Here is an 18,427-nt window from a genome sequence, read left to right as displayed (position 1 = left end):
TGTGTTTAGAAAATTTGAGCTCTCAACCATGTAATATCTGTACAAGGAAAGTTGTTAGAAACAAGCTTGCTTTTCCTTGCTTTTATGATTTGAATTAGAGTTCTTTTTATGATTAATAATGAATTCACCCTTAGAAACTGTATTCTGCATTGCATGTGTTGTTATAAGGGCTAGACTGAGATGTCAACTGGTGGCTTTTGTCAGTGGCAGTAGATGGAAATTGTCTCAGTACTAAAGTTTTAACAGTGAGTTCCTGAGTTGCTTTCCCTAGAAACCCATTCAGTTTGTCCTGGTTCATTTCTGAGTCGTTTTTTTCTGCTCTTAAAAATGCTCAATTTTTAAAGATAAATACCAGCTGGAAAAAGAAAAGCTGATAGGTTAAAGAATTTTTAAATCTAATATTTGACTTTAAAAAAAAAAAAAAACACATATTTTTAAATAGTTTGAAACAATCTCAGATGACATTTCAATCTTATACATTTTTTTTCTACCAAAATCTGTGTTTAAAGACCCCAATATGAAGAAATATGTAGATATAAATCCATATTCTTCCATGTTAGTGATTTTGATTGATGTGTCTTCAGGCAGACACAATTATTGGTGATTTCAAAATCACACATTTAGCTGATGCAGTTAAAATGTTCAAGTAGATATCAACTTATATGATACTATTCCTTAAAAATCCAAAGCACATAAAAACCCTGCATGTTTCCTTGGAGCTGTTCAAAGCTAAGTTGGATGGGGCTCTGAGCAACCTCAGAGTTTCAACACAGTGAAAGCGTATCCTTGCCCACTGCAGAGGAGCTGGAACTAGATGATCTTTCAGGTTAATTTCAACCCAGGACTGTTTCAGGTGAAAACAGTGAATTTTAAAGACAGTTTTGTTGTTTGGTTTGGGATTTTTGCATGTTCTGTTTTGTTTTGTTTTGCACCAGAGCACAAGAATTCTGTTAAAATAAAAAAGAGATACTACAATAGCAGATTTCTAATGTTCTCTTAGAAATAATAATATGCATAAGCTTTCAGATTTATGGAGTATATGCACTGAGGATATAAATGACTCAGGGGCATGAATTTTTCCATAATGATCTTGATTTATGATGAAAACTATAAATTAAAATTACACTGATGTGATGAACTATCAGAGAGACAGCCATAACCATCATCAGCCTTAAGCACAGTGATTGGTGAACTAGTAAAAATTGGGAACCTCACACAGACAGTGAGCTTCCCTTCAGGCAGCCAGATATTGAAGAGATTTGAATCAGTATTTGATTTCTCTTCTTTTCTAAGCCTCATGTCTTGTATCTAATACTGAAGGAAGCCATCAACACTGAAATTAGTTAATTATTTTTGGAAGTTACAGATTCAAAATGCATTAGTTCCCTTTCTTGTGACATGGTAAAAGAAAATGACTCAAAAAACTTCTGATGTTTTCCATAACTGTATTAAATAAGTTTCAAGCTTTGCTGTAGGCCACTATTTTTCATTAAAAAAAGTCAGAAAGCCTCTTTTTTTTCTCCTGTGGTAGCTATTATATAACTGATAGATGTTTTTAAAATGCTGAACCTAAGCCTTGTGTTTAACAAAAGAACACAGAACAGTGAAATACACAAGGCACTTAGTGTTGTATATGATTATATCTATAAACAAAATATGACAGTCATACAGTCTGCAGGGTGTTATGCCTGCATGTAATAGGGCATTAGAGTTCAAACTTTCACTCTAACAAACCCATGTTATCTGACTGAAGATTGTTGATGCTGGGTTAAAACTCAATGAGACAAGCAAAAATTCTTTTATTCTTCTCAAAATTACACTGCTCCTTTATTCCTTTATTTCTTGTGTAGAATAAAATAGAACAGTCTATTAATGTTTTTAGACTAGTTAGGTTTCACAAAACTAGTCCTCATCTTAGCACTGATCAAGTAGTATGACTCAGGATTTGTTCTTCCCTACTATTAGAGTCTTAGGTCAATATGAAAATTGTATCTGCTAAGGATCAATTCTAGGTTAAAAAAGTAAGTCAACAGGCTACAGTAGATGAGAAGTGGAGACAAGACAATAAATACAAGAACCATTGAATAAAATTGGGATTTTATGATATTGAAAGGTTACAGGTTGTATTGATATAAAAAGCTTTGTAATGGAGAGGAAATAGGCTGAATACAGATGTTGAAAGAGCATTAAATGATTTTAAGAAGTGGCCAGATTATACAGAAGCTATTTTAGACATGACTGAAAATCAAAACAGAACCTGGATTCCAGAACCAATGACCTTAATAGAACCCAAGTAGAATGACAACTTGTCTTCCTCCTGAAGTTTTTCACTTCTTTGGTCCTAATAGTCTTTTTTCCTTGTCAATGAAACAGACTTCCTGATTGATTCTCTGGAGAAAAACAAACAAAAAAACAAAAAATAAAATGGATAAAAGATAGCTGCTGAGAAAATATCCTGAAATGGAATAACCATTTTTTCTTCATTAGAATGATAGTAAATTGCCAGTGAAACAGTCTCCGCTTGAGAGTTAGGATGAATAGTGACTTTTTTCTTACCTTGTCACGGTGAGTGAAAGTCAGGTTCCTCAGATGAAGCATGAAGTTGCAGTTGTATGTTTGGCTGTGAATTTGTCACAGGATTCTTGAGTGGGTGGTAGATACTTTAGAGCTTTTTGTGTTCATCCTTTGTAAAAGTGGTATGATTAGAATGAATTGTTCTTTGAATAGGCATAACCAACAGGACCAAGAGTACTCCTGTTTTTTCAACAAATGAGAAAGGAATGACATAGTACTTATGTTTTAAAATATTCTTTTCTCTTTCACAGTAAAAAAAAGTGTGAAGTGATAGAACAATAAAAATTCAGGAGCTTTTAAAGGAACTCCTGGAGAGTTTTGCATTCATGTATGGGACTTCAGAGCAGGGTTAGCTACTCCCCTGGTACAAGCTAATGTGAATTTTAGCACTGACAAACAGCCACTTGGTAGAGCAGGTAGTTTCAGCAAGTCTGCAGGGAATTGTTTTTGTGAAGTTCCAGGGTGAAACCAGAGTATGAGCATGTTTCTTCCCCAGTCCCTTCCCCCCTTCTCCTTCCCCTCCACCCTGAAATTCATATATGTCTTGTAATTTGAAAATTGAGCTGCCGTTTAAAAGTCCTTAAAAAAAAATTGTAGATTAAATTAATTATTGTTCATTTGTGTTATATAATTGAAGTCTACCACTAAATTAAAAAACATGAAATGGAAAATGAAAAAAGCCTTCATTGGTTAATATAATGAAAGAGAATAACCAGCAGTTAGCAGAACATTATGATTATTTTTTTCTGTTCGCTTTGCTGCAATTCTCTTCATCTTGCACTAATATTATTTTAATTACTTTAGGATAGTCATCTAATATTCATTCAGGTCTTTTTATCCTGATAAATTCCCAAATATTTAAAAAAAAATTATTTAAAGATAAGGAATTAATTATTTTCTGAATATCCAAAATGGTATCACTAGATCTAGTGGTGATGTTAATACATCTTAAGGCAGGGAATGAAGAATGCATACTTAATTTAATTGTAACTTAGCTTGCAGTAAACAGATTTAGTGTTGGATATGTCAATAAAATATACTTAAATGACTAGGTCAAAAAAGGAGGGTTGCAGTGCTCTTTCTGGTAACTGCAGGAATTTAAGTGAACTCCCCTTTAATGGAAAACTTAGGCATAAAGCTAAGCAATAGCTTTGGAATGGTTAACTGATTTGCATCACCAGAGGCCATTGCAGCAAGGAGCTCCTAGACTTGTGATGTAATTCATCTGTTCTCCTTAGTGCTGTGAGCTCCTTAGCAGAACTGTGACTTCACTTGGAAAAGTAAAGTAGCTGGAGAGAGTCCAGCTCCAAGCAATTATAATGATCAGCCATCTAAAAGTATGCCTTTAGGGAAAGATTGAGCAAACTAGGGTTGTTTAGTCTGAAGAAATCTGCACTGAGGGCTGTTATGTTAATCTCTTCCAATACAGAAAGGATTATTCAGGAAAAGAACAAACTGTTAGACATAGTTAATTTGGCTGTTAGGAGAAGTAAAGGTTTTGAATTACAGTGGGAGATATCTAATGGAGACATGCTGGAAGGTTCTAAGGATGAGGATAATTAAATACTGGGTTGCCCTGGGAGGATGGACAATCTCCAGCACTGTGGGCTTATTGGAGCAGGTAAGCTGTAAATATTGATTTTGCATAAGTGATTCAGACTTGGGGCATCACTTCTAAAATTTTCTGATTTTCATTTGTTTGGTGGGTTTGATCTGCTAATAATCCCCTCAGAGGCAATGTCTTGTATCCCTTGAGCAAGTGCTAGGAGGCACACAATCAACTAGACTCCTATACTTGGTCTTGCGAGTGAAACAAGACTATGTCTTTACAAGGGCTCTAGAAGGAATCCATGAAAGATTTATTGAGTTATAAACCCAGTTATTTATTTAGGATCTTTTGCTTCAGGTTGTGCATCACTTTACTAGGTAAGGACAACTTCTCTACCTGTTTTCCATTCACATATAGGACTCCAATTTGAAATTCTTTTTTTCATGCTAGATGCTTAATATATCCCAAACTGATTTAAGTTCCCTTATGTGGGAAACAGTTTATTATTGCAGCAGTGGTGATTTCTTTTACTGAGACCTTCTTCCCCTAAAACTTAGAGAAGCATTTTCCTGTAAACAAAAGCAATTTACTGCACAATATTTAAAATGCATCATTAATTATGCAAGACATAGGAAAAGTAGGAGCATTACAATTTCTTGTTTACTTTATTCTTGTAAATAGTTTTTTCCTAAACAGGTATTCTGTAAAATCACAAAAGACAGCCTAAAGAATTTAGCTGCTAAGAGAGTAAATTCTTTTATTTTCCTATTTATTTAGCCTAGTTACAATATTTTTATTTGCTCTCAAAATATTTAGTATTTGATATCTTCCTTTGTGTTACAGAAGACAGCTAAAGGGATCTGAAGAGACTTTCTAGTCCTTGGATAAAGTTAACATCTTCTACACTTACGTCGTTTTAAGGGTGAAGATTTTTGCAGCTTCTGAAGGCATTGTCTTTCACTTTTTAGCTACTCTTATCTCACTGAAGTGTCTTTTAAATACCTAACTTTACTCCTTATTGCTGTAATTTAAGCCTATAGCTTATTTTATTCAGTGTACGTCGTGCACATCCTCATTCTTTTCATGTACTTGAAGACTGTTGTTTTACCTCCTAGGCTATGTTATTTCTTCAGGCTATACAAGAGGAATTTGTTCAATTTAGTCACACAGATCGTGTTTTCTAGACGTGCTTCTGATCTTTGCAGATTTCGTCTGGACTCCCCATTTGATTCTCCTTTAAAGGGAAACACAATGACCTAACCTTCAGAAGGTGTTCTGACTGCAGTCTCACTAGTGCAGAGTATAGGAGAAACATAATTTCATGTAGTCATCAGTGGTGAGCAGAGGGGGAAGACTGTTGTATCTATCTGCATTTATCTGGCATTTGCCCCTTTTGCAAGAGCATGACATTGGTTCAATGTATCACAATTTACTGGAGCCCTGAGATCTCTTTTTCTTCTGAAGAGCTGCCACCTCTGTCCTTCCCGACCCATAATGTACTGCTAGTTGTCCCTGTTAAACTGTATGCTTCATTTTTTCAGACTGCAGTATCGTTTGAAATAAGTATTCTGACCTTCAGCATAGCTTCAGCCTTTTCCAGTGTTACTGCCCAGATCTGATCACCATATACTCTATTTTATGATCCAGACAGAATGACTGGTTATTACAAATATTGAATAGTAGCAGACAAGCAATAAACCTTTCTAGACCACACCCAGTGCCATCCCCTTCCCTTCTGACAGTAAATCAACTACAACTTTTATCTTTCCTCAGCTTTCTGATACAATTTGCACCTAGCCCTTAGGGGCTAAATCTGTTTCACTAGGTTGCTTATGACTGAGAGTGTAATTTGAGATGTTGTCAAAAATCTTTCTAATGTTAAGATAAATGACACCTGGCTGCTTGTCTCTCATCCACATTGCCTGTTACCCTCTCACTGAAGGAAATGTGACAGCTCATTGATGACAGATCCCTTTTGGCTGTTACTTGTCTTGTTTGTTTTCTTTGTGTTTTTGAAATGTGTTTGTTTATTTCTTTCAGGATTTTTCTTGGAACCCAAGTCAAAATGAATGATTGATAATTCCCTGGCTTCTTCATTCCCTCCCTTTTCAGCATGTAAGCACTAGGTTTCCCATTTGCAAATTCTCCATACTTCCCCATAAAATCTCAAGAGTTTTCTATGTACTCAGTTCTTCTATATATATTATAAAATAAATCCCAATATTTTCAGTCCATATGAAACCCTCTCACTTTCTCTCATTTTGAAAATCTTCACCATTATTTCCTTAGTAAGAAGTATTTTTGGGTTTGGCTTGGATTTTTCCCCCTGACTAAACATGTTGTGTGGCATTTTCTCTAGCTTAAACTTCTTCCTCATGCTTGTTCTTCTTCCTGCCAGATCACTAGGTCTCTCTGCAGAATTTTAAATTTAATTATTGACTCTTCATTCTAAACAACAGCACAAACTTGGCAGTGAAAGCTCTTCCCCTGCTGCTGGAAATCTCAGTGTAAAATACAGTCTGTTTTCTGCCTGTTCTGAGTTAGTTCAGACTTTCATGCTTTTTGTGTATGTGATTTTGCTACCTGTATGAAACTGTGTTAAAAGGGCTAGTGTGATTTCTTTTGTTTATATAGTAATGAAAATTCAAAAACTTTAGCATGGAAAAATCTGACTCTTCATGAAGAAGAGGTGGAAAATAAGATATGTGCCATTAAACTGGGAAAACTTTGAGTCCTGGTGTAGGAGTTTGATGTGTTTCAGTACATTATACTACAGCTTTTCTTTCCTAAAAACAGGTTGGACAAATGTGTCAGGAACTGTTTAGGTATAGTGACTCTTATTTTTGAGACAAGTAAATAAATTTGATCCCTTTATTTCAGCTGAGTTTGTTCCCCTGTCAGAGCCAATGAAGGTTGCTGAGGTGAGGGCAACTTTTCCCAAAATTTCAAGTGCTTCACTTTGCTGAATAATTTTTTAGAAGCTAAGATGCACAGGATATTTCAGCTCTGTTTTATGTTGCTCTTTGCATGGTCACTGATGAAGTCAATGCCTTTGTGCTCTTAGTGTTACATATGATTGGATGGAAAGCTCAGTAAATACACAAAATTGCCCTGATTTCTTCTTTCAGTTACATAGTTAAAAATCCTTTTAGGCAAAATTTCTTCAGAAAGCCCCTGTTTGACAGTTTGAGATGGCTGCTGACTCTCATGCTGACCTGTTTTTCTTGATTAGTCTTAGGAAGGTCTGTTCTGTATTCTGCCAATACTCTGCTCTTCTTTACCTTACAGTTTGACTATGAATTCTTTGGGATTGAAACCATATTTTTTTCTTGTAGATTTGTATAGCCCTTAGTGCAATTGACATCTTGGTTTGTGAGCAGTGTGGGAATAAAAATAATGTATTATCGTATTATCTATGTGTTGGTATTAATTTTGATAGAATTCAGAAGCATTCACTTTTCATTGCATGTACATAGCATCTTTTGCTCTGAACAAGAAATAGGAAGAAGATTAAACCATTCAAAAATAGTGGGGGAGGATTAAAACTTAAACTTACCAGCATTTTTTTCTTCATATTGAACTGAGGCTTTGTGTGATTGGCTAATTTCTAATTTCAAAATAATTAAAGATAACAAAAACTGACAGGTCATCCCCTTAAGAAATAATAACTTGTTAGCATAATTGTACTAAACTTATTGGGCTGAACTAAATCAGCTGAAGAACTAGCCCAGTGCAATTGTTTAACTGCCCATCATGAAGGAATTTGTGTACAACAGCTCATGTTTTGATAGACTCACCTCTAACCAATTCAATAATTAAAAGCATGCCATGGTGAATATTTTTCATGAAAAAAATGGGATTTTTGAACTGATATCATCTTAAAATTAAAAAAAAAAAAATCTGTATAAAATTCCTTTAAATTCAAATGGCAACTATGCTGAACCCCTTGTGTCACACAACTGTGTGAAGTTGGGAAGAATCTTTTCTGTACACTGAGCTGTGAAGTGGGGAAGAATCTGGGGACTATTGGGGTTGAAAGGCACCTGTCACAGATTGGAGGGAAATACAGTAGCTATGGAGCACTGGGCTTGGGACAAGCCAACTCTAACTTAGGTAACTGTAGCTAAAGGAACTGGATTTCGGAGGGAGCATGTTTGTTATGGGTATTAAAACTCTCATCAAGAAATGCAGCTAAGCTATTAAACTAGTGATGGGCCTTGGGCAGAAGCAAGGAGATTCTCCAGGCACAAAGAAAGTGATAAAAATCTCTTTGCCTGAACTATGCTCCTTTTCTTTTCTCAAAGCACTGTTTTTTAAGGTATGCTTGCAGGCTATTTCTGCAGGATCAACTGCAGGAAGAAAAAAAGTATTTCAAGCATTATGGTTCACATGGCCTTGGTACTAGGGCTGATCAAAACCAATCAGTTGACAAAAAAGTGTGATGGCAGAAGATTTCCTCTCAAAAGCCCATTTATTTCAAATCTAAATCTGACAAGTTTTGGGGGACTTTAGTTAGTTCGTTTGTTTTAAATTTGAGTATTTGTGAACATAGAATCACAAAATCATCTAAGTCAGAAAAGACCTTTGAGATCATGAAGTCCAGCCTATGACATAACACCATCTTGTCAGCTAGACCATGTCACTTAGTGCCACATCCAGTTTTTTCTTAAACATCTGTTTAATTATATATGCAAAATTATGGCACAGTCTGCTCTTGGTACCACATAATGACTTCAATCCCTCTGTGTACATCATGAGTTTTATTTATAAATGCTCATAAAATTCTCTTCAAGTGCACGTTGGGGACATGTAAGGGCATCAAGGACCTCTAGGTAAGGATATGCAATGAGATTGTCTATGTGAAAGTAGCCTGCATAAAGAATAACTTTGGAAACATGATTTTCAGTTTGATACACTGGTACTAATTATATGTTTTTAAAATATGGAAAGTAGACCACTGAAAGAGCTTTCAAAAAATCTAAAGCCTGCCAGTGTTATCTAGAACAAGATATTTTTGTGGTGGTGTGTTTTGGTTTGGATTCTTTGGTTGGGGGTGATTTTTTGTCTCCTTTGTAAATAAAGAGTCTATCTTCAGACGCAAGTGCTTGAAAATTAATTGTGGTTCATGCTTTCAGTAAAGAAAAAATAAATTGCCTATATTGAATAGAAGTGCCTACTAAATTTCTGTAAAATTCCATTTGATGGTTACACAGCTAAGTAGCAGTAGCTGTTTACTTGATGACCTGCTAATCATTGCACTTTGTGCTGTCTACTCCCCAAGGCATTTGAGAATAAAATGATGTTTCTCAAGCATTCCATTCACATTAATATTTCTTGTTTGGCAAATTGAAGCAATTTGCAGCTCCTCCTACGTTTGTACCAAGTACCTGCTAGGGCCAGCAATTCTGCAAGAAGAAACCAAACCATATGAGGAGAAGAATAAAAGTAAAAAAAACCCCAAACAACAACAACCAAAACCAACCAACCAAACAAAACAGCAAAAACCACAAAGCAACAATAACAAAAAAACCCAAAACAAAAAAACCCACCAAACAAAAAACAGAAAAGCCAAAGCCAACTAAAAAGAAAAAAGGAAGATAGATCCCAAGTCATATAAATGCTAGCATTTTAAAACTGTATAGCACTAATAAACACTCTCTGTATATTGTGATACCATGGTATAATTATTCCCCGTTTTAGATTAACACAGTATGTTCCTCTTTTTAGTATTCAGCACTCATGAATTATATGACTTAATTAGTAGGGTTGGTTTCTTTGAGGTAAAATTACAGTATCAGCCCACTAAATAACATATTTGCATTAATAAAGCAAGGCAAGTATTTAAACTTTTCTATTTATGAACATAAGAGTCTTTATATCTTTATAGCATTCTTTCTAATTTTTATGTATTACCTTGGAACATCCTTCCCTATAATTATTTTTCCCTATCTATGAATGACTTGTTAATAAGTTTAGAACAATAAAATGCAATTATTTTAGTAATTCCAGAGATTGGTGATATTGAAGTTCTAAAATCTGGAGATGACAAGAAGGATTATGACATGCTGAGAAAGCACAGAATTATGATGATGTTTTTGGTATTGATTCTTTGAGAACATATTTCTCAGTTCTAAAAGTAAAAGTTGTTTTAGTCAAATTTTCTAAACTATAAGTAATTGTTGGGCGAAACCCCTTCTGAACCTGAGAGATGGACATCAGTTATAGTCTCATTTGAACTTTTTACTCACATTTTCAACGAAAGTGTCTCCACACCTGTATATATGACAGCTTCTCTCCACTTCAAGAAAGTTAAAAAATTTGCCCAAGGTCATGGACTCAGACTGTATCAGGGTCATATGGGCTGTGTCTTGGCTTGGAGAACAAAGCTGCACCACTACTACTATCTTCTTTCTTCCTTCGTTTCTTCCTTTCTTCCTTTCTTCCTTTCTCCCTTTCTTCCTTTCTTCCTTCCTTCCTGAACATTTTATATCATACTTGCATAAAAAGAATTATATATACATACACATGCAAATAAAATGTAAATGTTCAAATGTAAATATTCAAATAAAAATGATGCTAAGTTTAATTGTTTTTCCTTTAAGAAACCTGTGAGAGCGGTAAATGGTTTGCCTAGGAGGAAATTTGAACAGGTGGATTTACAATTAGGAGAAATCAGCTTCCGTCTGGATTCTTACAACAACCTGTATTTCTGATCTTAAAAAAAAAAAGAAAAAATGATTTGTCTCATAATCAGACTGATCCTTTAATACTCATCAATTTTCTCAGACTCCTTCTCAAACTGATATTAGACTGCATTATTTTTCAACCAGTACATGTTAAAACTAGAGATATAATTCCATGCTCTTTGCAGAACTCTTAGAATATCTATGCCTAAAATTCCAGAAAGTGACATCTCAGTTGTTAGGGAAAACATCTGTATAGGGCGAATGATGTAAACAATTTATAGCTATTATGGTAAATTTGGTAATGATAGTGATCTTATACTGGCATGGCAATCTGGAGTAATTATCAGTTTTGTTTTATTTTGTTTTATTTTAATATAGATTGTATTTTTTGTCATTGACTTATTTCCCTTCTGCACATGCCTGCTTAAATAGTTGTAAGCTTAGTCTGTAAGTATACCCAGCTTTTCTCTAGTGGGATAAGTCTGTCTGGCTGATGGAATGCAATGATCATTATATTTAGACTCATAATGAAGTCCTTCAGTTGAACCAGTTTCAGTTTAATTTTGGACTTTAATGGTTCAGATGACTTGATTGGACAAGGTACATTAAAGACTTTAACTGTGAGAATAGATATGTAAAATAATTAAAAAACCTAAATACTAGATTAAATTCCCTTCATTCATTCACTTGCTATGCTCCTATGATGGACCTTTTTTCAGAAGGTAAATACTTCCAGAAGCTTGAGACAAAAATAAGAAAAACTCATAGTGATAGTTGGAGGTGATATTTCAGTTCTTTGTCATTATTATAGCTAAGAATCTGAATATCTACTAAAAGTCATATGAATTTATGTGTAAGACTCCTGATGCTTCTGAAACTGACTACAAAATAAAATGTCTGTCGGCTCCCACAACTGTTATAATTACCACTTGGATTTCTCTATCCAGAAATCACATAATTTCATTTGTTACAATAAGACAATTAAACATTTTTTATTTTTTAAATGAGTATCTGGCTCTAAGATTTGAAAGAGAAATGAAAAGTCTTGCAAGTGATAATATAGCATAATCAGAAACATTTGAATATTACCCAAGCGATGTACTCTGAAAAACGCCCTGAAGGTTTTCCAGGTGTCTTTGTACTGTTCATGGGTTGCTGAATTAAGTAAGTGAAAAGTTTCTCCATGGTAATTAGGAATGGGAAACAGAGTGGTTTTGTACATATATATTGGACACATAATTCAGAAATTATATTTGACCCATTAATAGCATTTTTGATCAGTCTCCTCCAGTTGCTGAGGGCATTGCTAAATGAATGAGTTGCCTGATTATTGGAAGAATGTGGGTTCCAGGAATGTGAATGTGTTATTTATATTGCATCATGTCAATCTTGTATTCTTTTAGCCAGGTTCTCACATCATTAATTTTTTAGCTCTATTATTAGATATTAGAGTGAATTATGTTTGTAACGTTCATGAAGGACAGAGGTGTTTATTTGGTTTTGATATGAAATGGCATTTTGTCTGTATTTTAATGGTTTAGTGAACTGTGAATCTTAATGCTGCACATTAAAGCAAATTGCTGCCCCATCAGGCAGATATCTCATGTAGAGATCATTTTTATGTCCATTGAAAATATCAATGAAGCCATTCTCTTTTTGTATCATGATGCATTTCATAGAAAATGAATACGTGTCTCACAGACATGCTGTCAAAGTGTTTCTGATGTTTTCACTCTGGTAAGTATTGGAATAGTAGGAAATGGAACTGCATCTTAGGGAAATGTGAGGTATTTCATGATAGCGCGTCGACCTATCAGACACTTTCCAAATTCAGAGAAGGTACTCAAATAAAATTGTGATGATGTATAAACCATTGCTAATAATAGATACAGAGCTAGGCTATCCCAGTACAGCTGAGTTAGATGATGTCAGATACATTTAGCAATGAACTTGGCCTCATAATATACTGTAGTGAACTGGATCTAGAGGACGTATGGTTTGCACCTCATGAAAATGAGGTGACAGAATAGTCTTCCAGAAACCATGTTTACCCAAAGCTACTAAACAATCTGAGACCTGCTCAGCCTTGGTCGGGTCTGAGCAGTATAAAGAATGCTGCAGACTCAGACATTTTAATCAGTAAGAGCTGAAGAGATGCAGAACTTAATCCTTTTTCAATGTCAAAAAGCACCTTCTCTTCTGTGTTTCTTTTGTCTGACTTTGGCCTCTTTGACAGTTTCTTTCCCACATGAGAATCTTCTTTAGAAATGTGTGCCCAAAGTTAAGATCCCCTGAAGTTAGTTTTGTAACATTTGAACTTCTGGATCACTTTAGGGCAAGTCTTCCGAAGTGTTTATATTGTGAAAACTGCAGATGGAAGCATAGTGGGATTTTCAAAAGCAGTTAAACAGACAAGGCACTTAACTCTCGTTTAAATTAATTAGCTATATTGAGCAAGTTCCCCTTGGCACTTTTGAATGTTCCACTGCTAAGTGTTTATGTCTACATAAAAAATTACGATTTTCAGAAGAGGATGAGCATCCAGCAACTCCCTTTAAAGCTTGACTATTGCAGGTTTTCTGTAGTTTTGGAAATTATAATTGGCCCTTGTTCTGTGTTCTCAAATGATCCTCCTTTGTTTTGTAGCTTCTCAACAGTTCCTGCTCTGATTAATTGTATATGGTTAATCTCAGAGAAGAAGTGGGATGAACAGTACTAGCTCATAAAGAGAGAAAAGTAATGACATCTTCTGCACAAGTTCAAGAAACTAGAAAACTGTGATACATACAATCAGTGAAAAAACTGATAGAGATTTAAGACTACTGTAATTATGTTTTGTACTGCATTTGCTTATTAGTTTTATACTATGCGAAATAATAGCTCAAAAATACATTACAGGCAAAGACTGCTGCAGGTTGTCGACAACTGGGAGTGAACCAGAAGACCAGAATTAGCATGGCTTTTCAGTTATTAAGGTCTGCATATACAGAAACCCTTAACAGACCTGTTCAAGTGTAATAAAAGCACAATGCTCACTCTGAGGTAGAGTTTCCCCTGCCCTATCCTCTGCCTCTGCTCCAGTATTGTCTAAGTAGCAGCCTGAGGATATACACACATGAACATTTTCGTTTCAGTCAAGAGTCAGCTTGTGAAATGAATCTACTAATTATTCACATTTAGCACACTTGCTCATTGTGGAGTGGGTCTTGGGCTAAGTGAACTGGGTTGCTTTTGGCTGAAATGAAAAGAGAATATGCTTTCCAGAAGGACAGTTAATCTTCATTAATGATTACCACTGTTCAGTCCATTGAGCTATGTCAAAATTAGGTCAATAAAACCTCCTTCTGCAGACTCTCATTTCAAGTTCAGACCAATGTGAACATCAAGTCCTCAGAATGGACAGCTTTGCTCTGCTGATTGGTTCTTACTGCTGCATATTGCTTGTTAAAGTAGCTATAAACTGACAGATGGTTGTGTTCATGGGAGAATCCCATCTTTCCACAAACTTCCAGAGTTATCATACAACAATGCCAGAATTTTCTCAGATATACAAGTATTTTGAAGGGATTTTCAATTTCAATCACTGGCCAATGTGTCTTGGGACTATATCTTCTTTTTCTTCTTAAATAAAAAATGAAATAAAAAACTAATGAGCAAGAAGAGCTCATAACATTTTTTTAAACCTTTTTATAAATCTGGGTCACCCTAAATGTGGTTTTTTTTGCCTAGAAAATTAATCCAGACAATCCAGATTTTAAAACATAGGATTTATACCTTGTAAAATCCACCTGCCCCAGCCATTCATTCCGGTTATTTTCTACATTGATTTAAAATGTTTTATGTTTTAAGATTCTATTTGTATTTGACTTTTTCTATTGCTAACCAGTTAGTAGTGCTTATATTCATTATAAATTCATTAGGGAAAAAAATCTTTATCCAGTGAGTTTTTCAACATTCATAATTTTATATAACTTTATATGCTGGAAATTATATATTTTTTAGTTTGTGTAACATGTATCAGAGTGAAAAATATATATGAATCTTTACCAGTTAGCTTCAGAAGTAGGAACTTATTAGTTTTTGCCAATGTGAAGGGTAACCTGAGCCACTTTAATGTTTTGCAAACCACAAAGAGATTTTAAACATGTTTTTAGTCACTTAAAATACTGTCAAGACAGGAGTATGTGAAATTATAAAAAGCTGTAAAATTAAAGGGTATTTTTTGTTGGGTTTTTTTTTTTGCTTTCTTTTGTGGTTTTTTTTTTTTAATTTTAGATTTTTTTTTAGTAAGGTAGAAGCTCTAAAAGACAAAAAAGTATTATACTTATCTAAGCCATTGATTCACAATCTAGTAAATGTGACCTTAGGATGTTTAATGACAGATAAGAATCACTGTAGCCTCATGGTATTAAATACTGATCTGGTATAAACTCACCTTGCTAATTCAAATATGTTTAAAAATTGGACACCTAAGCTTTATCCTGTCAGATTTTCTGCTGGATGAGACATTGCCTGCCCATACTATTCTTAGTTTATGTTGGATATGGTGTTTGGTGTTGTCTCCTGGTGATGCTGTATTGTGTGCTATAATCTAGCCAATATGTAATACTGTCATTTTCTCAGTCATCCCAAATTTATCCACAGATATGGATTAATGACCACAGCCTACTCATGCCCTCATTGTTGTAGTTTGTGACTAAATCACAACTTGTATTTGTTCTCCTAGCAGCAATGTGAAGGCAAATTGTCTTTACTATCATGTTGACTTCATCATAGCATGTTTTTTCTCTTGTCTAGTAGATTAAACAATAAGAGGTTATGTGAATTTTTAGGATTTTAGTGATTAAAACAAGGAGATTGTAATAGTGGTGAATTTTTTCCTATTAAATCAAGTGCTCTGCTGAAGCTCTATCAAAGCTGTTTCATAAAAATTGGGTTATTGTGCTTTTAAAGAAGCTAATTGCTTAAATTATTTGTTTTTCCATAATCATCAGATGATGTACTTTGCGTAGTCATCACTGTCCTTGATATAAAATCTGGCTGACTTCTGGGGATCCAGGATCCTCTCCCACTGAAATCCTCGGGTGACTGAGGGTTCACAGAGCTGGTTTTATGAGCAATTCTTGTCTCCTTGTTACTCTGTGATCCCTTGGAGTGGAGAACATCAAAGTCCTACACCGAAGGGGCACAGAAGAGAGGAGGAGTCTGGCTGCTTGTTGCCGCTTTATTCACCCTACACACTGCTGTAACTGGTGCCTTGGCTCTCTGAGGAAGGCAAATAAGGCCAGCAATGCTACATTGTGATTTCCTCTCAAGTCTATTGAAAAATTGCTGAAAAAAATAAACTTTACAGGCCAAAATTACCCCCTTTTATAAGCTGTCCTCATTCTGTCCTCCTCCAGAAGGAACTGAAAACATTCCTGACGCCTGAAGTTTTGTTACTGCTGTTCTGCTTATGAATAAAGTCTCCAAATGAAACAAAAGTGCTAAGTACTTAATAGGCAAGATCAAGGAAAGTGCTTTGTCATGGAGTGCACACCGCCTCACAGAGGAATGAAAGGTGGGGTCTGGAGACACAAGGATTGGTTCTGGTGCCCACCAGGGTCTCTGCTCTACCCAGAGCCCTGGTTCACTCACAGTTATCTCTGCAGAACAGGGCTTCAATAAGGACAGTTCAATAACTAAGGATAGTTGCCACCAAACTGAGTGATAATTTTAAGTAGGAAATTCTTTAAATCCAAGAGTTCCCTATTCAGATTTCATTTACAGGGCATGCAGAAAGAATATATAAGTGGATGAAAAAAAGTATATTTTGCTAATGTGCTGCTGTGGAGAAAGCTAGGATTTCTAAAACAAGATTGCATTGTTCTGCGCTACAAAAGGATATCTGGATTTATTATATCAGAAGAACTAAAGCAATAGTCATGACATCTTTTTCCATTATTATTCAGAAAGCAGTATATACTTATTCTAAACTTCTAGAAATGTAAACACAACACTTATGCGTTTCAAGGCTTTGAGGGTGGAAAAGTATAAAATATCCACATTCGTGGAAGGGGTGGCATCACAGATCTTTCTTTTCTGGCACTCTTTGCTCTGCTAGGGCTGATGCATGGAGATTTTCATCTATTTCTTACTGTACCAGAAATTGCTCTGAAGCTCACTCTGAAAATAGACTCATTTTGTAATTAAATGTTTGAGAACTACTGATTTATATTTGCATGCGATTAACTTTTTACAGCACTGAGCATGGGACTTTTTGCTTTTAAACTAGCCTGGAGTCAATAAATATCTTTACAGATGTCAATTTGGTCAGCAATAAAGAGGTAAATAGAAACTAATGACACTCATCAAGCCTGTGGCATGAATGATTTATTGGACACAATCGTTTAACACTTTTTTAAAGTCAGTGCAAGGGAAAGAAACAGGTTTCTTATTATGGCAAACTGTATTTGTGCTGTCAGCATGCAGTGATTTATGACAAACCTGTGGCCAGGATTAGGATATTATAAATGAAGGAAAATAGAAGTCTCATTAATTTTTTATACCCACAGGTAGAAGACATGCAGTGGGCTAACAGAGAGCACACTCATCCAGCATCTGTCTGCAGCCTGCCCTGCAAAGCTGGGGAAAGAAAGAAAACCGTGAAGGGAGTGCCCTGCTGCTGGCACTGTGAGCGCTGTGAGGGGTACCATTACCAGGTGGATGAATTCAACTGTGAACTCTGTCCCATTAATAAAAGACCAAATGCCAACCGTACAGATTGCCAGCTTATCCCTATAATCAAACTGGAGTGGCATTCTCCTTGGGCCATCGTGCCTGTCTTCATAGCTATTCTCGGTATAATTGCCACCACCTTTGTGATTGTGACATTTGTCCGGTACAATGACACACCGATCGTCAGGGCCTCTGGGCGGGAGCTCAGTTACGTGCTCCTGACTGGGATTTTTCTCTGTTACTCCATTACTTTTTTAATGATTGCAGCTCCTGATACGGTGGTCTGCTCATTTCGAAGGATCTTTTTAGGACTTGGCATGTGTTTCAGCTATGCTGCCTTGCTTACCAAAACAAACAGGATTCACAGAATATTTGAACAAGGTAAAAAATCTGTCACAGCTCCCAAATTTATTAGTCCAGCTTCTCAGCTGGTGATCACTTTCAGCCTCATATCCTTGCAGCTTATTGGAGTCTTCATCTGGTTCGCTATCGATCCACCACACACCATTGTAGACTATGGAGAGCAGAGGACACTTGAACCAGAAAATGCCAGAGGAGTTCTCAAATGTGACATTTCAGATCTTTCTCTCATTTGTTCCCTTGGATATAGTATTCTCTTGATGGTCACATGCACTGTTTATGCTATTAAAACAAGAGGGGTTCCAGAGACCTTCAATGAAGCAAAACCCATTGGATTTACTATGTACACAACCTGCATAATTTGGTTAGCTTTTATTCCAATCTTTTTTGGTACGGCCCAATCAGCAGAGAAGGTAAGTGATGATGTTTTTACATATCAAAACACTACTCTTTTTCTGTTTTTCTCTCTTGATAATTACAGCATTAAAATTTTTTTCACTCTTACAAATGAGTAATTCTGAATGGTGAACAAACGGTCAGA

The 18,427-nt window shown here is 35.5% G+C and overlaps 1 protein-coding gene across 1 annotated transcript in view; it reads left to right on the top strand.

Moving 5' to 3' along the window:
• LOC131591822 (metabotropic glutamate receptor 8) overlaps nucleotides 1-18,427 on the top strand; it is a 303,751-nt gene that overhangs the window by 244,909 nt on the left and 40,415 nt on the right. The window contains exon 8 of the mRNA XM_058862892.1: nucleotides 17,364-18,299. Coding sequence (XP_058718875.1) covers nucleotides 17,364-18,299 — 936 coding nt within the window. The remainder of the gene's footprint in view (nucleotides 1-17,363; nucleotides 18,300-18,427) is intronic.

The sequence above is a fragment of the Poecile atricapillus genome, chromosome W, assembly GCF_030490865.1.
Source record: "Poecile atricapillus isolate bPoeAtr1 chromosome W, bPoeAtr1.hap1, whole genome shotgun sequence".
In the NCBI taxonomy this organism is placed as follows: domain Eukaryota; kingdom Metazoa; phylum Chordata; class Aves; order Passeriformes; family Paridae; genus Poecile; species Poecile atricapillus.
Note: the sequence above shows the minus strand (reverse complement) of the source record. Positions and strands in the feature narration are given on the sequence as shown.